Genomic DNA, 20,323 nt, shown 5'->3' on the forward strand with positions numbered 1-20,323 from the left:
AAAACTTCTCTTTGCCAGATGGCCCATAAAATTCTTGTTCATTCTTGCCGAGTATCTCTGTATACCAGTTCTTGGCTCAGGTGAACTGTCTTGCCACCCCAAATTCTTGACTCATGATGCTTGTGCCACTAGGAAGATAATTTTTTTTTAAAAAACCTTGTCATTACTTTTGAAATAAAAACCACTCGATGTTTGTAGTAGCAGTACAACATGGTACATCTCATGAACAATTTGAGCAATAAGTGTATGACCACTTTGGATAATCACTTTTAAGGCTACTGCTTAATTATATGCTTTTTAGAAATCTCATTTCTTACTCACATAGGTCCTGGAGACATGAGACTTGAATGTAGTTCTCCTTTACTGATTCTGAGTTCCTTTTCTCAAAGCAATCATGAGGTGATGACTTGGACTCAAAATCAAGACTTTTATTATGTGATCATGATAGCATGGCAAAAGAAATCAAGAACTTTGAATTCAGAATCAGGCCATCCTCTGGTTTTTAGTCACAGTGTTTTTTATCCCCCATATCATGCTCTGTTCTGAATTTAGTGGTTTTCTCTTAAAAGATGACTTTCAGTTGCTGCGTCAGTGGATATATATGTTATGTTTAAGTATGTTCTTTTATGTGCTTAACTTTGTATTAGGTATTCATAGGAGATTTGGGGAATCCATTAGAATAATTAAGGGAATTAAGTCTTTAACCCTTGTTGGGGGAGAGGAATTTTCCTGGGAGGGGGAAAAAGCCATATAAAAGATAACCAGATAGGATATGTTCCTTGAGGGCTCAGGCTTTCAGTTACCATGGGATTTTTGGATGATATGAAGAAAGTAGGTTTTCTGTTTAAGATCTCTGGTTCTCAGCAGCTACCATCCTCTGAAGTTCAAAGCCAGGCCTCTAACAAAGGTACACATGGACCTTGGCAACATCCGCCTGGGCACTGATTCCTGACACTTACGTAGTGTCCTCTTCTGTAGGTTCTGAACAGTTCCGAGTCTGCAGATCAGTTTTAAAGGAGAGATAAATATGCTTCTGGGTTTCATGCAGACAGGGAAGGATTATTATCAGGAGACTGGCTTTTGGTCCTTTATTTACCTCTGACTAGCTCTGTGATCTAGCCCAGTTCCCAGTCTATTCATTAATCCATAAAGAGTTATGTCTATAAAACTAAATGGAACCTTTCAGCCATAGCATTTTTCGACTCTCCTCTCACTTCAGTTCAGTCCTAAAACTTATGGTCTCGTGAGAAATTTACGAGTCTACATAGTTTGTTACACAGTAGAGGGAAATAAAGTCGAGTAAATACAATTTGACCACCTCTTGAAAAACCTGGGAAGCTAGATGAAAGCGTTTCGACTTAACTGTTGTTGGCATTTTAGATCTTGAATGCAAAAATGACATCATAAAAGGGATATTTAAGAAATATCTAGACTGTATAGGAGAATTGTTGAAAGCAGGGAGTATAATCAATATTTGATAAATGGATGAAGTCAGAAAATATTTCTTTTTGTAGACAGGAGAATGAAGGCATGTGCTTAGAACACAGTGTATAGTGTGTGTGTGTGTGTGTGTGTGTGTGTGTGTGTGTGTGTTACTGTATGTTAAGATGAACCCAGATCTCTTGTAACATAATTTCAGTGCTGTCATTTGAATTAATAGAAATCAGAGAGGTCTTAAAGAAAAACTTTACTGTGAGTTCAGTGTAGAATGAATAAAACCAAGGGTAAGAAATTTTAGATTCAGAAATATCATCCATATATAGGTATTTTTAGCATCATTTCAGTTTGACACTGTAGCTGCTGACATTTTTTCCTGACATGGCCACAGAAAGAGTGACATTTGTAAAGTATGCTGGGAATAAAGGGTGAGTCTCCTGGGTGTGGAGAGAGGGACACTGGGCAAAACCCCAGCCCTTCCTGGCAGCCAGGGGACCAAGGGAGATCAGTCTCAGCCTGGCAGGGCATACAGCAGAGAAGTTCCCCTCTAAGGAACAAGCGAAGGCCCAAGGGTGAGGAAACACTGTTTCTCATACTTAAGGCCCTTGTCCCTAAGTGAGACAAGCCAGCAGCACACTCTGAGCACTAGAAGGAAGTAGCCATCAGTCTGGTCTTGACCTCGGTGACTGACTTTCTTATGTCTTTTTCATTTCATTGAAATCGCTGTGTTCTGCAGTTTCACTTCTGCATTAACCTTTCTTTAATTTTTCTCATTAGAAGTCTGTGTTCTCTGTTTAAACCACCTTAATAAAATCATTATTGTTTTTTTCCTACTACCCTAAAGGATAGTGCATCTTTTCGGAGGACTTTTGCACCTGCCTTCTTCCGTTCTGAATGCCCTGGTGGGATGTGCACATATCCACATTGACCATCTCACTGCCTAGCCTAGTGATTCATCAGTCACCCTAGTGATTAATCACACCGAATGAAAATACGTTTCTTTCTTTGGCTAACATAATTTTTACACTTAATTTAGCTCTGAGTAAGGGAACAAATGCTGTTTGTTCGGTTTTTGTTTTTGTGGTTATTATATAAGGTGAAGTAAGGATTTCTTAAAGTAGAATTAGGGAAAATCCATATAAGTCTGGTAATGCTAAAACCACACAAAAAGCTGTAAGAAAGAATACATTAAATACTAACTTTATAAACATTTTCTTTGTAGGTGGAAAAACTGGTGGATTCGTGGAATTCTTACTCTAACTATGATTTCATTGTTTTTCCTGATCATCTATATGGGATCATTTATGCTGATGCTTCTTGTAAGTGTTTCACATTTCCCTGAGTATCTCTTGCTTTGTTTTTCAGCACAGATATGATTGAAGTAATTTGAGTCTGTCATAAAAAAAGAAGGTAGTTCGAGGTTTGGTAACAGGGAATGTCATTCTTTTAAGCATCTTCTAGTTCATGAAATGAGCTGGACCAATTTTTTCTGTTTGCAAAGTACCCATTCAGTGTGTTCACTCAGCAGAGACCAAGTATGCATAATAAATACATTTTGCCAGCATTAGATGCTGCTAATGAGTTCACACACACATGACTTTATCGTGTAGGACTCTTAGCCAGATCCCTCACTTCAAAGAACTCAATCTAATGGCAGAGACATAGAAGTAACCATATGAATGAATAGTATAGTAAATAAGTGGGTGAGTGCTGTCATAGAACGTGTTGGTTGAGCACAGGAAAAGAAGTACCTAATCAGCCTGACATAGAACAAGGAGGACTTCCAGAAGAGGGGATGCCAATGTTGAGTCCTGAAGAAGGAAGAGGGCATTCCAAGGTGGGGACATCAGAAACAAGACATGGGGGTAATGAGAGAATGTGGTTTGTTGGCGGATTTGCAAGCTGTGCATTGGAGGTACCTAGGGCTAAGACTGGAGAGGCAAGCAGAAGCCATTCTGGGCACTTGGGATTTTGTTGTGTATGGGGACTCTAACAAGTCCTGCTGCCAAGCAGGTATTTTAAGCTTTTAAATCATTCATTTAGCACATGCTTCCAGAGTGTCTGCTATGTGCCAGGCATTGCCCTAATTCTGGGGTATGATATGGGGTGCTGAGAAAAGCACACTCATCTCTCCCCTCAGGGAGTTTGCTGTCTACACTTTTAAGAACGGATCAGAACTATAGTTACAAACTGCAATAAGCATTTGAAAAAAAAAAAAGAAGAAGAAGAAGAAGATGCTGTGAGAGCAAGGGGGGAGCCAGGAAGCTTTCCAGAGGTGTTCTGTCCTGCATGCTTGCTGCACTTTGAGGCTTGAGCAGGTGAGGTGAGAGGGGAGCTTGGGGGCAGGGTGTCACAGCAGAGGACTCGCATCTATAAAAGCCTCGATATCCAAAGAAGCATGAAGCATCTGAAGCCCAAAGTGGTGGGAGTGAGAAGGAGAAAGGTGCTTGTTCACCAGGTTCACCCAGCATGTCTGGGTGCTGGTGTGTTCAGCAGGGCAGGGGGAGAGTCTGCTCTCCCCCAGATGCATGTGTCCTTCTTTTCTGCTGTTTCTTTTTCATCATGGGTTCTCCACTAGTTTAGCCTGTGTTGCACCCACTGCCCTGCTCTCTGGCTGCTCTCGCCCACGTAGATGCCTATCTCTCTGACCTGTCTGCTCCCTTCCGTGCTCAGTCCTGTCCATAGTCATAAACGTGGGCAGTACAATGTGGTTTTCCTTTCAGTCTATAAAAGAATAAATAAGTTCTGAAGTGAAATTAGAAGTGAGTGGGGAAAAATCCCATCAACTCCTAAAAGCACTTAAAGCAGCTCTTATTGGTACCATAAAGCCCTTTCACTTTCTTTTTGTCCCCTCATTAATTTTGTACTTCCTTGGGGATCTCAAGGTAACAGCGGTGAGTAAGCAATCACTCTCTCTGTTCTGTTGTTGACATCACAGAGAAATTTTTCTTACAAAGAAACAATGGAGAATGGATAGGACACTTTAATATGAGGGCAGAAGATGTTGAGCCTAAAAGCCAGATAGGCCAGTATGACCATTGTCCAGGTGTGATTCCCGGGGAGAGCCCACTCCTAATCCTCTCAGGGTAAACCCACGGAGGGCGATGAGTGCTGGCAGCCACCACTGGCCTCAGAATTTGGGCCTTTCAGGAGTGAGTGTGTGCAGAGCACTTTTCAGTGCTGTGTGCTAGTGGCAGGTTGGGGGATGAGGGATGGGTGAGAGCAGACAGCTCTGTAAGGCTTTGTGGAGGACGGGACCTTTCAGCTGACCTGAGGTAGATCAGGGTGGAGTGAGCACTGTGAGCAAAGGTCTGAATTGCTAGATGAGTCAGGGAAAGGTGAACAATGCCCTTTTCCTGGAACACAGGGGCTTTGAACTTGGAGAACTAATTGGGGAGCAGATTCTGGAGGGCCCTGCAATACTATGGGAAGAAGTTTGGGATTTATCTGTAAAGCACTGGGGAGCCATTGAAAGTATTGGGGATCACAGTTTGGAAATTCCTCAAGAAATTAAAAATAGAGCTTCCCTATGACACTGCAATTGCACTACTGGGTATTTACCCCAAAGATACAGATGTAGTGAAAAGAAAGGCCATCTGTACCCCAATGTTTATAGCAGCAATGGCCATGGATGCCAAACTGTGGAAAGAACCAAGATGCCCTTCAACGGACGAATGGATAAGGAAGATGTGGTCCATATACACTATGGAGTATTATGCCTCCATCAGAAAGGATGAATACCCAACTTTTGTAGAAACATGGACGGGACTGGAAGAGATTATACTGAGTGAAATAAGTCAAGCAGAGAGAGTCAATTATCATATGTTTCACTTATTTGTGGAGCATAACAAATAGCATGGAGGACATGGGGAGATGGAGAGGCGAAGGGAGTTGGGGGAAATTGGAAGGGGAGGTGAACCATGAGAGACTATGGACTCTGAAAAACAATCTGAAGGTTTTGAAGGGGTGGGGGGTGGGAGGTTGGGGGAACCAGGTGGTGGGTATTATAGAGGGCACGGATTGCATGGAGTACTGGGTTTGGTGCAAAAACAATGAATACTGTTATGCTGAAAAGAAATTTAAAAAAAAAAGTTATTTCTAAGGTGCCTGGGTGGCTCAGTTGGTTAAGCGACTGCCTTCAGCTCAGGTCATAATCAAGTCCCACATCGGGCTTCGTGCTCCGCGGGGCATCTGCTTCTCCTGCTCCCATGTTTGCACGTGCTCTCTCTCTCTCTCCCTTGAACAAATAAATAAAATCTTTAAAAAAAAAACACAGAAAACTTATTTCTAGGAAATGATAGCTACTACTTTAAGATGGAACTCCTAATAGGAGTAATGAATAATAAGATGTTCTTTAGCATAAGATAAATAATAAGATGTTCAGCCTTTTACTTAAAATACTTTTTTAGTTGTTACATTCATGGCTTGCAGTCATACTTTCTAAGTGATGGAGGTACTAAAATATATTTTGATTTAAAGACAGATAGTATAAGAGGTTCCTCCCTCATCTTCTTAGAAACTCCTATAAGTTTTAATTCCCATTAAATAATTTAGTTTTAAATAGTTTATTTTTTCACATGCTGAGTTATACAAGAGTGTTAAAATTACTTTGGGAAATTGATAATTTTTTGATGATCACCCCTAATCCTATCATCAACTACCAACACCCAGTTAATACTGCTATTTGATATATTTTCTTTTATCTCTTTTTTATGTTTTAAATATTATAGTTGTAATTCAAAGTGATTAGACTTTTGTATCCTGCTCTTTAAACTAAATATTATATCAGTGTTTTGTGTTTTTCCACCATCTTTACAACCATCAGTTTAATTTTAAAAGAATTTTTTTTTTTTAGGGGCACCTGGGCAGCTCAGTCATTTAAGCATTTGCCTTTGTTTCAGGTCATGATCTCAGGTCCTGGGAATCATGCCCCACATCAGGCTCCCTGCTCAGTGGGGAGTTTGCTTCTCCCTCTGCCCCTCCCCCACCTTCTCATGCTCGCTCGCTCTCTCTCAATAAATAAATAACATATTTTTTTTAATTTATTTTTTATTTATTTTCAGCATAACAGTATTAATTGTTTTTGTACCACACCCAGTGCTCCATGCAATCCGTGCCTTCTATAATACCCAACACCTGGTTCCCCCAACCTCCCACCCCCCACCACTTCAAATGCCTCAGATTGTTTTTCAGAGTCCATAGTATCTCATGGTTCACCTCCCCTTCCAATTTCCCCCAACTCCCTTCTCCTAACTCCCCATGTCCTCCATGCTATTTGTTATGCTCCACAAATAAGTGAAACATATGATAATTGACTCTCTCTGCTTGACTTATTTCACTCAGCATAAGCTCTTCCAGTCCCGTCCATGTTTCTACAAAACTTGGGTATTCATTTTTTCTGATGGAGGCATAATACTCCATAGTGTATATGGACCACATCTTCCTTATCCATTCGTCTATCGAAGGGCATCTTGGTTCTTTCCACAGTTTAGCAACCGTGGCCATTGCTGCTATAAACATTGGGGTACAGATGGCCCTTCTTTTCACTACATCTGTATCTTTGGGGTAAATACCCAGGAGTGCAATGGCAGGGTCAAAGGGAAGCTCTATTTTAATTTCTTGAGGAATCTCCACACTGTTCTCCAAAGAGGCTGCACCAACTTGCATTCCCACCAACAGTGTGAGAGGGTTCCCCTTTCTCTACATCCTCTCTAACACATGTTGTTTCCTGTCTTGCTAATTTTGGCCATTCTAACTGGTGTAAGGTGATATCTCAATGTGGTTTTAATTTGAATCTCCCTGAGGCTAGTGATAATTAACATTTTTTCATGTGTCTGATAGCCATTTGTATGTCTTCATTGGAGAAGTGTCTGTCCATATCTTCTGTCCATTTTTTTATATGATTATCTGTTTTGTGTGTGTTGAGTTTGTGGAGTTCTTTATAGGTCCTGGATATCAACCTTTTGTCTGTACTGTCATTTGCAAATATCTTCTCCCATTCCGTGGGTTGCCTCTTTGTTTTCTTGACTGTTTCCTTTGCTGTGCAGAAGCTTTTGATTTTTTTAATTTATTTTTTTATTTATTTTTAGCATAACAGTATTCATTATTTTTTTAAAATTTTTTCAATTTATTAAATAATTTTCAGAAAAACAGTTTTCATTATTTTTTCACCACACCCAGTGCTCCATGCAATCCATGCCCTCTATAATACCCACCACCTGGTACCCCAACGTCCCACCCCCCCGCCACTTCAAACCCCTCAGATTGTTTTTCAGAGTCCATAGTCTCTCATGATTCACCTCCCCTTCCAATTTACCCCAACTCCCTTCTCCTCTCTAACACCCCTTGTCCTCCATGATATTTGTTATGCTCCACAAATAAGTGAAACCATAATAAATAACATCTTTAAAAGAGAGAGCATGGGGGCGCCTGGGTGGCTCAGTGGGTTAAAGCCTCTGCCTTTGGCTCAGGTCATGGATTCCGGGGTCCTGGTATCGAGCCCTGCATCAGGGTTTCTGCTCAGCAGGGAGCCTGCTTCCTCCTCTCTCTCTGCCTGCCTCTCCACCCACTTGTGATCTCTGTCAAATAAATAAATAAAATCTTAAAAAAAAAAAAACTTAAAAAAAAAAAGAGAGCATGCATGTGTGCCAAGGAGCAGGGGGAGGAGCAGGGTGGGGAAGAGAGAATCTGAAGCACACTCCTCACTCAGCTTAGAGCCAATGTGGAGCTCCATCCCACGACAATGAAAGTATAACATGAATGGAAACTAAGAGTCAGACCTTTAACCGACAGCTACCCAGGCACCATCCCCCAGTCAAGTTTAAAACATTCATGGATTCAGTGGAATGGAATGCATTAAAGTTATGAACTACTGTATTATTTTCAGACATTCAGGCTCTATTTTGGTTTCTCTTTATGGTGAATAACACTATCCTGAACATATTAGAACGTTAAACTTTTTCATATGCAGGATTATTTTCTTTGAATGGATTCCCAAAGTGAAAATAAGCACTTTAATTTGGATAACCCATAATAACATAGTTCAGACTCAGCATATCCAAATCTGAACTTCTGTTCCATCTACAGTCATTCTGCATAAATCTGTCTACTTTCCCAAAACCTCCCCTGCTCTTATTCCATGTTCCCCTGTCACCCTTAGCTCCCCAATTTTCTCAACCACCAAATCCAGCCAGTTCTCTCTCCTCAATGTCTTACTCTTCATACTACCCCCCTCTGCCAGTGGCCCAGGTAAAGTGTCCTCTGCACTCGACAGGGTCGTAGTATCTTGCCTGCCTTCCTGTCTTTACTCTTGCTGTCTCTCGAGGCCGTTCTTTCCACCTCTCGTGTTCCCAGCACATATATCTGATCATGGCCTTTAGTGATCAGGATGAACTCCTTCGTGTAGTCCTTCATACTGTTTGCTGTGATTCTGTAACCAGGCTTTCCTCTCTCTGCTTCTCACCCCTGTCTCAGCCGCTCTGAACTATTTGTAGTTCCTAGCATGCCTCATGCTCTCCTGTATTTGTGATTCTATGTATCCTTTTCCTCTGTCCCGACTGCAGCCTGTCCCCAGTGCCCGCCACAGGTGTTCTGTCTGGCCGTGCTTACCTGCAAGTGCCTACTTCCATGTGGTGTTGTAACCACTTGTGTCCTCCCTGACAGACTAGCCCTCTGAAGACAGATGTTCCGTATTGTTTCTCTGAATTCAGCTTTGCGCAGTGGCAGTATCGTAGCCAATGAGGTTTATCCGAGGCGCGATTATTGCTAATTGTTTCTTTGAATCCTTAATAACTAGCAGAGTAGGCATTTTCATATTAGTTGCTGTTTTTAAGGCTCTTAACACATTTGTTGGGCCAACAAAGTCCTACCAGTGTGCATTGCTACCGGTATTGATGGCCTAGAATATGAGTTTCTGTGTAATCACCAAGCCTGGAAGATATACACATATTTTAAGGACTTTAGCTTTGTTGTTTTGAACCCCCCGTTTTCTCTTTTCTCAGTTGCTCTGTATTGATTCTACTTGCAAACTGTAATTGACAATCATATAAACATATATGTGTGCTATTAAAAGTAGTTTTCTCCCCCCGCAGTAAAACACCATGTATAGTACTAATGGTTGTTCTTGAGCAAATGTGTTCATTTAGCAAACAAATTGCATCAGTGCATCTGATATTTTAAAAGCCCTTGGTTCTGTAAATAGCACGGACTTGCCATTTTATTTTAATATCTAGCATTGTCCTCATTCTGTAATTATTTTAGAAAATAACTTTTGACATTATATTCAAAGCTTATTTGAAAGGCACCATTCGAATTTCTTCTTGTTTTTATGTTACAAAACAGTAATGACTTTTTCTTAAAAAACCTATTTATAGTAGTTTGGCCTAATATTTTCTTATCATGTGGCTGAGGGGACACAATTACTTTAAGTATATGATTGGACATGTAAACACAACCTAAGTACATCCTGACCAGTGGCTTTGGGAAAGCTCATTTATGGAGAGCTTTAAAAGAAATGCCAAAGTAGGGGCCCGTGGGTGGCTCAGTCGTTAAACGTCTGCCTTTGGCTCAGGTCATGGTCCCGAGGTCCTGGGGTCAAGTCCCGGGGTCCTAGGGTTGAATCCCGGATCAGGCTTCTGCTCAGCGGGGAGCCTGCTTCTCCACTCCCATGCCCCCTGCTTGTGTTTCCTCTCTCACTGTGTCTCTGTCTATCAAATAAATAAAATCTTTAAAAAAAGTAAAAAATAAGAGATACCAAAGTATTTTCTTGAGCAGAGTTTGGTAAGCTTTTTAGGTAAAGAAGCAGGTAAAAATATTTTAGGCTAAGGAACCACATTATTTCTCTGTCACATCATGTTTGGGTTTTGTTTTAAAAATATAAAATCCATTCTCAGCTCTAAAGCTATACAAAATCAAACCCTTGGGTATACTCTCTAGAGGCTGAAATAGTCTACTTTATTCACAAAGATTTTAATTTCTTGGTTCTTGGTAATAAGTGTTCAACTTGCCACTTGCTCTTTGAGTGTTAGAATTGACTTAAGCCAAGCATTGACTACGATGCTCCATCCTCAGGGATTACCTGTACTCTAGTTGGTGGATACAACAGTTTGAAGGACTACAAAGTAGACCACCAAAAAAAGATTCATAAATATTAACCCATTTATTATGAATGTACATAGGACACTATGCAAACAAAACTGTATAGAATCAGTGACCGGCTAAAGTGGCTGCAAATGTAGAAGGCTGTTTTATGATCTGCCAATGTAGCACCACTTGGATTGATGAGAGATATATGCACCTAGCTATGTGAGAGTTGGCACGGCTGGGAGAATGAAAAAACCATGCCCAAACCTTGCTGGGTGGCAGGGGAAAGATGTTTTAATCATTTGTTCTGACAGTATCTTTATCCTTGGAAAGGATACCAGGATGTATGGCTAAAAATAAGTATATATAAGCAAACTTGCACATACGATCATTTTCCTGGGGTAACTCAAGAAACAAAATGGACAAAAAGATCATCCATTGTAGGAAGGACAAACCCAAGAAATGAAGTAGTAATGAGAGATAAAGCCTACTCTGTGACCAACCAGACTGTATCCCTCAAACTTTAAGCTATAGCACCACCTCCTACCCCAGGAAGGGGCTCTCACTTTTTGGACAAAACACCTTTTTGCTTACCTCTTTAAAATATCACTTGATCTTAAAAGTATAGACTATTCAATTTCCACTGCCGACATTTAGAATAATTAAAAATGGGTAGGCTAAAGATTTTTAAAATACATTTGATAACAAAGTGCATATTAAATGATGAAGCACATATGTAAACACTAAGTGATGTGTGTTAATGTGTTCTCTTGATTTCAGGTTCTAGGCATCCAAGTGAAATGCTTCCATGAAATTATCACTATAGGTTATAGAGTCTATCGCTCTTATGACCTGCCATGGTTTAGAACATTAAGCTGGTAAGTAATTTAATACTGTTTCAGATATGAAGATGTGACTCTTTTCTACAGTTTGTAAAGGAAGCATCCTGATCAGTCAGTACCACACGGTTGACCATGTAGATTGATTTTTGGAGGAAGAGAAAAATAATGCATTAGATTTTGAAAAGAAGAAAATCACCTTTAAGTCTACCATCCCAACACAACTACTTTCATGTCTAATCTTTAAGTCTTTGTAGAGATACTTTATATCTGTATATACTCACATATATACTGTTATCCTCTTTAAAAAACATTATATTGGGCACATTTTTATACCATTTATAATTATAAGTTTAATAAAGTTACATTTTGTAAAAAATGTTAGAAATATGTGTGATCTTTTTTGCTTTAGTTTGCCTTGGTTGACATGAGACCTCACACTTAGATTATCTCTACAAAGATGAAATATGAAAATAGTTGTCTGTTTTCTGTTCTGTTTTTTGAGTTTTTGAGTGATCAGTGGTTTGTTGAAGGGGAGGAAAGGCCAGGATGAGTACCTCTACATGGAGGTAGGCCGTGAGGGTTGCACAGGGCAGTGAGAAGAGAGATGACTACTACCTTTGGTTCCTGGTTTGATCTTGTCTTCACGCCCTGGCCCCAAAATACACTACATGAAGGGTAGTCAGAGGGAAGAGTAAGACCCTCTGAGGGGGCCATGTAAGGCAGCCTTGTAAGCAGCACTGACAATGACCAGCCCATGAAATATTATATAGGACTAAATGCATGTAAAAATTAGTTTTAAAAAAAGTCATGTGATTTTAATAGTTAAAGGTTGTTTTTTTTTAAATATTTAAAGCTTTTTATATCTTTTTACAACTTTTTAGGTACAATTTTTAGTTATCAAGATCTTGACCAGGAAACATGTTAGTATGGTTGTTCATAATTGACCTAACTGGCCATGCCTTTGAATATAGTTATTTGATTAGTATCAGCCAGAGGGGCCAGTGTCTTAAGAAAACAAATATATCACTTTTGGGGTTTAAAGGGGTCAAAAATAGTTTCTTAGTTTTGGTGATAGCTAATTTTTCCTTATAACAGGTTTTTTCATGAAGGGCAAAATTAAGGGAAACGTTAGGTAGAGTAAGCAGTTGGAGAATAATTAAATGCTAAACCAGGTGGGATTGATTGATTCTAAGTGTAGGAAAAAAAAAAAGTCAGGTCGGGATGGGCTCCCGTGATTGTAGAAATCTTTACAGAGAGGAAAAGGTGAGAAACTATCACTTGAAATAAAGACAAGTTTTGGATAGAGAAGTGTGTTTTGCATTGGCGAAGCTGCATCCAGCAGCTTCTAGATGGGGTTCTAGATGGGGAACTAAAGGGGCACGTGCTGCATATGGAGAGACATTCCTGGCTCTCCTGAGGGAACTGGGCAAAAAGTTGGGCTAGTGGTCTAGAGTAGGCCTTGATAGCCTTACAGTGGAGTCAAAGACAGTTTCCGTTGTAGGAGAGTAGAACATGGTTATGCAGCTGATAAGAAATGAACATACTTTACTTTGAAAACAGTGGGGTCTGATTCCATCCATGACATGTAGAAAGGAAGTTGCTCCTTTTTCCCCTCTGCTCTCCCAGCCACTGGGGACTCTGCCCTTCAAAGGATGAGGCACAGAGGAACTCTGAGGCAGAGTTTCTCAGTCTTTTTTTTTTCCCCCCCCCCGGCTCACACTAGCTGCCATCAACCAAATGTCATGGGTTCAGCCTTTCCCTGGGTGGAAAGGGCATACCAGAGCTGAGTGGACGGACAGGTGATTTATGTAGTTTTAAGAAGTTTCTCTTAGAGATTTTTACCGGCTGCTATACCTCTCTCTCTCTCTCTCTTTTTTTTTTTTTTTTTAAGATTCTGTCTATTTATTTGACAGACAGAGATCACAAGTAGGCAGAGAGGCAGGCAGAGAGAGGGGGGGAAGCAGGCTCCCTGCTGAGCAGAGAGCCCAATGTGGGGCTCAATCCCAGGACCCTGAGATCATGACCGGAGCCGAAGGCAGAGGCTTAGCCCACTGAGCCACCCAGGCGTCCCTGCTGCTTTACCTCTTAAGCATCACTGTGCCACTGAAGTCCGTCTGGAGCATGGAGGAGAGAGAGAAAGACACCAGTGTGGACAGGGCAGTGAAGGGTGAGGTCAGAGGTTGGATTACTTCTTCCTGCTTTCCCAGTTGATCTTCCTTAGGGCAGTGGGAATTTGGCATAGGGTCTCCACTTTTAAAAAGCTTTAGAGCTGTGAGTAGTTGGGAGTGAATTTTCATTATAAACAGTACTGGATGTGTGTGTATGTGTATGTGTGTGTGTCTTTGTGTATGTCTGTGAGAGAAAGAACGTGTGTGTTTGTGTATGTGTAGTATTTTTTATGTTATTTCCCAGTTACCTGTCTCTGGCATTAGACTTTGACCTTAAGCAAAGAATAAAAAGAAAAAAGAAAACAATTTTTACCTAAATAGAGGCATGAGCTATATTCCGTAAATTTTTGTTAACTGATACGTTTGAAATTAAGACTAAAAGCAGAAAAACATGTTTTGAAATATCCTGAACCTGTCTACTGAATTTGGTTTTTTATCTTTGTGTCATCACCAAAATGTAGGGAATAGTTTTGTTGAGTTTGAGAGGGAAAAAAAGGCTTCAAATATTAAAAAGTGAATTGTTTTTAAATTATAGGTACTTTCTATTGTGTGTAAACTACTTCTTCTATGGAGAGACTGTGGCTGATTATTTTGCTACATTTGTTCAAAGAGAAGAGCAACTTCAGTTCCTCATTCGCTACCATAGATTTATATCGTTTGCCCTCTATCTGGCAGGTAAGGAAAATAGTATTGGTATGTAGCTATTTTATAGCTACATATTTATATTTTATAGCTACATATTTTACATGTCTATTTTTACTTACACGTGATTTAAATTCACAACATCCTTTGTTACGTTTTAACCCAGCTTCTCTTTTTATTTGTCCCATGTATAAAGATGTTTCTCTCATTGTGGTTTTAAACAGCAGTTACTCCCTCATGTGACTAATAAAAATACATAGTTCTTTAATAGTCCACAGACTTCAAAATTTTCTTTGGAAATTGTAGTAAAGAAACTTAAATATATTTATTGATTGTTAACCAGGTACAATTTACAAAGAAATTTTTACATATATATTGCTTTATTTGTACCCAGGAAATAGTGTTCATATAGAATTAATCAGGGTATTTAGTTTTACTGACATGGTTTGTTATATATCCTTTGTATGCATTTATAAATATATAAGTATATATATATATACATTTGTTTATAGTATACTTTATCATCTGTTTTTATGATTTTATTTTTAAAGATTGTATTTATTTTAGAGAGGGAGAGAGAGCAGGGGGAAGGACAGAGAGAGAGAGGGAAGGAGAGACTCTCAAGCAGACCCCCCACTGAGCATGGAGCCCAGCTTAGGGCTTGATCTCTCCACCCTGAGATCGTGAACTGAACCAAAATCAAGAATCAGACACTTAACCGACTGAGCCACCCAGGTGCCCCCACTATTTTTCATTTTAAAGGAGGATATGAACTTTATTTGAATTTTCCCTTTAGCTCTTAATAGTTACTGTTTTAACTCCTAAGAGTTTTTAAATACATAAATTTTTCTCAGCACAATTTTGGAAACTGAACACAATACTGGTGACTCTTTTCCATTTCCCATTAAACTAGAAATACAGAGTGTGTGGGGGAGTACGTCAGGTCCTCTAGAAGTATGTCATTTTATTCAGTTGTGTTCTTCGTGGTGTTCCTGCTTTAATAAAGCCTTCATATTCTGGTTTTGATTTTGTTTCTGAATCTAGAAAGTCAGAAAGTGAAACACAATCTGAAATGATAGTAGTAATTTTCAGAGAATTGTTTTTGGGGTAGAAGGAACCTATATTTTCTAAAGAGTTTTCCTCTTTTTATATTCAGGTTTTTTGCGTGTGTGTGTGTGCGTGTGTGTGCGTGTGTGTGTGTGTGCGTGCATGTGTATTTGTGTAGTCCAGTTTTCTGAGTCTTACTATATTTTAAAATATTATTACTAATGCATCTAAATAAAGTACATTCTTGGGAAAAGATATTGAAAGCTATTTCTGTTCTTTCAAGGTCATAAGAAATTACTCATTTTAGGTAATCATTCAGTTTTAATTTTGAATCAGTTTAGAAGAATCATGATTATAGAGAGATTAATGATGACTGGTAATAGCTAAAATATGGAGAGTCAAGAACACTTGACTCTGATTCTGTGTTTATCAAAGCATATTTGTAACATTTTTTTTCTTTGAGTGGTTTACCACACTTATCCAACCAAGAGGTTTGATTTGCATTGTTAAGTAAGGTAGATTTGGGGATGGATTATTTACTATTACAAGAGAGAAGAGTTCAGTACCTTCTCACTTTATATGTAGACTGACAAGACTGTATTGGTATTTTGAATTTTAAAAACAATGATTAGCACAAAAAGTGCCTATACTGACTTCTGCTGCTGAACTCTTATTTCATAGGATCATTTTGTGATTGCTGAATAACAAAGTTATGATTAATGATAACATAAATCATTTGTAGCATTTAATGATCTTATAATTGCTGAATAACAAAATTATGATTAGTGAAAGTATCAATTATTTGTAGCATTAATATATGTCTATTTTAAAAAATCAGTTCTAAAACACAATGTAAAGAATTACCTGCACCCCATTACTTACAGATTTTTCCCCATTTTTCTAAGTAATATGCCCATTTCTAAATTTATATTGGGCATTACTTATTGATTTCTTGTTATAACCTTTCTTCTCCACACTGTTATTGTCATTGTTGACATTGTTAAATAGATACCTAAAATATCACTTCCTGGAGAACCAAATAGTATCTGTGATTGTATTTCTATTCTTACACAACTTTTTGTTTTTCCTGAACTTAGTAACTGCTTCACCTTCTCCTTTCCACATCTATAAATTTCCATGTAGGAATCCTTAATTTCTCTTCTGGGTCTTTTCAATGTGTATTGGTAGTTTTTCCCAATGTTCACACAAATCAGTGTGTCAGTTTCCTTTTTACCTTGAGATGTATGTCCTAGAAACTCTGTAGTCCTGTCACGTGGACAGTCTGCTTGTCTCCCAATGCCTCAGTATCCTCCTAATTTGGCCACCTCATTTCTTCTATCCTGCATCTTCCAGTTTCTGGGTTGACATCCTTATTTTGTAGAAGAATGGCTGCCAATAGTTTCCTGTGAAATCTTGGAAGGTAAATGTTTAATGTTCATACATTTCTAAAAATATTGTCACAGTTGACTGCTTTGGCTAGAGTTTGCACTCATTATTAGTAGACTTTTACTTAGTACTCTAGGAGTCTAGGCTGTACCCTGGCTTTCCACTGAGTCTTTTCTGTTCAGTTTTCTCTAAAGAAAATACTACTCATCCCTGATGTCTCAGGTCTACTAAGAGTTATCCTGTTTTCCAACTTTCAATTTTGTAGCTATGCGTCTTCTCTTTTCCTTGACATTTCTTCAGGTTTTTTTTTTTTCAATCTGTGATTTCTTGATTTCTTTTTTTTTTTTTTCAAGTAGTCTTCACACCCAGCATGGGACTTGAACTCACAACCCCTAGATCAAGAGTCACATGCTCTACTGATTGAGCCAGCCAAACATCCCCTCACCTTAATTTCTTTTAATGTTAATTTAGTGGACCATCAGGACAGAAGAGAAATAAATGCATGTGATCAACCTGCACTTCAAGGCAGAAATCCTTAACTAGTTTTTCTATTTTTCCCTCGACTTAAAACAATTTATTCTCTTTCTCTCCTGATCCTGTGGATTGGCTTGTCTTCCCTGGGCCGCTCTAACTTTGTGCCTCTCTTACAATTGCAGTCAGATGGAGGTAGTGCTCGTCGTTTAAGTCTTGAGTGAGCTGGATGTCTGAGATGGCTCATTCCTGGCCGCAGTCTGTGCCAGCCGCTGACCCGAATACACATGTCTGGCCTCTCCTTGGGGCTTGGATGTCTGAGAGCACCATGGCTGGGTTCTGAATAGGGAGTGTGCCAAAAGCCAAGTGCTTCAGGAGTCCTTAGGTGGGTTGTGTTTGTTTTAACTAGATATGAAAGATAAAAACCTAATGCATGCCCATAGTAAAAATTTGGACTAAAATAGCGTGTTCAGTGAAATCCCCCTCCTGCCTCAGAGCCTTATTTATAATCCACAGGGGCTGGCTACTAGTATTGCAGAGAGTTTCTGAGTATTCAAGCCTATATGTTTATATCCTCTCCACCCTCTTTTTCATGCAAATGAGAATGGACTAGTCTGTACCTGTTTATTTCTTTCCCCTACTTAATGCAATTTATGGATGCTTTTTATTTCAGCACATCTAAATCTCATTTCTTCATAACTGCAGTTATATCTTTATTGATTTGCATATAGCAATCATGGAAGTAGAATGTGAGAAAATAAGGTGACTATTATTTCCTTTTCTTACTTTCCCTTTGGGATTTGCTAACTACTAATATTTGAGAATAACTGCCCCACTGAGTGGGTAAAGACATTGGAATTTATTCTCTTTGTTTTATTTTACATGTGATATATACTCTAATCTTTAGTAATTGTTTGCTTCATATGCTAAGCTTCCTGACTCTGTTTTTTGAAGTAAAATCAATAGTTCTTCTTTTTTTCCTGACTAGTTTCTGTCATAGAAATAGCTTACCACTTGTTATTTTTAGGTTATTGGAATCATAAAGCTCATTGCAAGTCATCAGTGTCATTTTTTCGGCAAACATGTGAGCGCTTTCTGAATGCTAGGTACAGTGAATGGTGTTGAGGATGGAGAAGGAAGTAAGGCTGATAGCATGCTTTCTGGGGTCTTAAAATTGGTGGGACATGGGTCCCCTCATGCCCTGCTGAAATGTGAAGAAGGACCTGTAAGTGCATGAAGGGTGAGGAGAACTTTGCTCTGCTGGAGATAGGAGGAGGCCTTTGAGAAGAGATGGAAGGTGTCACGAAAAGTAAAGAACAAGTAGGCATTTGCTAGGTGGATAGTGGGAAAGGGCATTCCAGGCAGAGGAAGTGGCTGTGCAAGGCTTGGAAATGAGGGAGGATTGCATGTTCAGTCTGGGAGCAGGCATTAAAGGTTGGAAAAGGGAGCAGGAGCCACATCTTTAGAAGCTTTACATGTCATAGGAAGGGTTTGGATTTTATCCCCAAGAAACCATTGGGTGATTTTAAGTTAAGAGATGGTATAACTAATTTATGCTCCTAAAATGGGAGCGGCCGATGATGTAAGCCAATTAATAACAAAATCAAAGAAACACATAGACAGTAATACGATAATAGTAGGAGACTTTAACACACCCCTCACTGAAATGGACAGATCATGTAAGCAAATGATCAACAAGGAAATAAGGGCTTTAAATGACACCCTGGACCAGATGGACTTCACAGATTTATTCAGAACATTCCATCCCAAAGCAGCAGAATACACATTCTTCTCCAGTGCACATGGAACATTCTCCAGAATAGATCACATCCTGGGTCACAAATCAGATCTCAACCAGTACCAAAAGATAGGGATCATTCCCTGCATATTTTCGGACCACAATGGTTTGAAACTCGAACTCAATCACAAGAGGAAAGCTGGAAAGAGCTTGAATACATGGAGGTTAAAGAGCATCCTACTAAAGAACGAATGGGTCAACCAGGAAATTAAAGAAGAATTTAAAATATTTATGGAAACAATTGAAAATGAAAACACAACTGTTCAAAATCTGTGGAACACAGCAAAGGCGGTCCTGAGAGAAAAGTATATAGCAATACTAGCCTTTCTCAAGAAACAAGAAGGTCTCAAGTACACAACCTAACCCTACACCTAAAGGAGTTGGAGAAAGAACAGCAAATAAATCCTAAACCCAGCAGGAGAAGAAAAATAGTAAAGATCAGAGCAGAAATCAATGAAGTAGAAACCAAAAGCACAGTAGAACAGGTTGATGAAAGTAGAAGCTGGTTCTTTGAAAGAATTAATAAAATTGATAGACCTCTGGCCAGACTTATCACAAAGAAAGGAGAAAAAGACCCAAATAAAATTGTGAATGAAAGAGGAGAGATCACAATCAACACCAAAGAAATATAAACAATTATAAGAACATACGATGAGCAACTACCAACAAATTAGATAATCTGGAAGAACTGGATGCATTCCTAGAGAGGTATAAACTACCAAAACTGAACCAAAAAGAAATGGAAAATCTGAACAGACCCATAACCAGCAAGGAAATTGAAGTAGTAATTACAAATCTCCCAACACACAAGATCCTAGAGCCAGATGGCTTCCCAGGGGAATTCTGCCAAACATATAATGAAGACTTAATACCTATTCTGAAACTGTTCCAAAAAATAAAAATGGAAGGAAAACTTCCAAGCTCATTTTATGAGGCCAGCATTACCTTGATCCCAAAACCAGACAAAGACCCCATAAAAAAGGAGAATTACAGACCAACTCACTGACAAAGACCCAGAAAGTCATTCTAACATTTGGATAATTTTGTTGTAAAATGATTTGCCTGATACCAAAGAGATAATCAGTGAGACTGAAAGTAATAAGGCAAACATTTTCTCTAGAGTCTAGGTATATTTTTAAAAGATCCTGGTGTCTTGGATTCGAGACTCCTTAGGAAATAGAGCAGCCATGTGATTACAAATGAGTAGTATTGAGTGAATAAGCTTAAGATGTTTAACTCTTAATATCATCACCTTAACATCTCTTTAGCTGACCAGTGATATACATGTTATTTTTAGTAGTTTTTTTTGCTTGTATGTATGCATGGCTATTGTGATTTTTTTTTTTTAAGACCCTTAAAGTGGGATACCTGGGTGGCTTAGTCAGTTAAGTGAGGGCTTTGGCTCAGGCCATGATCTCAGGGTCCTGGGATCAAGTCCCGAATTGTGCTCC

The 20,323-nt window shown here is 39.1% G+C and overlaps 1 protein-coding gene and 1 non-coding gene across 3 annotated transcripts in view; both read left to right on the plus strand.

Moving 5' to 3' along the window:
• Positions 1-20,323, plus strand: part of CDS1 (CDP-diacylglycerol synthase 1) — a 66,162-nt gene that overhangs the window by 17,187 nt on the left and 28,652 nt on the right. For both annotated transcript variants that reach the window (XM_032332766.1, XM_032332767.1), the window contains exons 3-5: positions 2,660-2,756; positions 11,299-11,396; positions 14,064-14,203. In XM_032332766.1, the coding sequence (XP_032188657.1) occupies positions 2,660-2,756; positions 11,299-11,396; positions 14,064-14,203 (335 nt within the window). The remainder of the gene's footprint in view (positions 1-2,659; positions 2,757-11,298; positions 11,397-14,063; positions 14,204-20,323) is intronic.
• Positions 9,145-9,291, plus strand: LOC116585356. The gene has a single exon (XR_004283565.1). It is a non-coding gene; the product is annotated as a U4 spliceosomal RNA (small nuclear RNA).

The sequence above is a fragment of the Mustela erminea genome, chromosome 2 (genome assembly GCF_009829155.1).
Source record: "Mustela erminea isolate mMusErm1 chromosome 2, mMusErm1.Pri, whole genome shotgun sequence".
NCBI classification, from domain to species: Eukaryota; Metazoa; Chordata; class Mammalia; order Carnivora; family Mustelidae; genus Mustela; species Mustela erminea.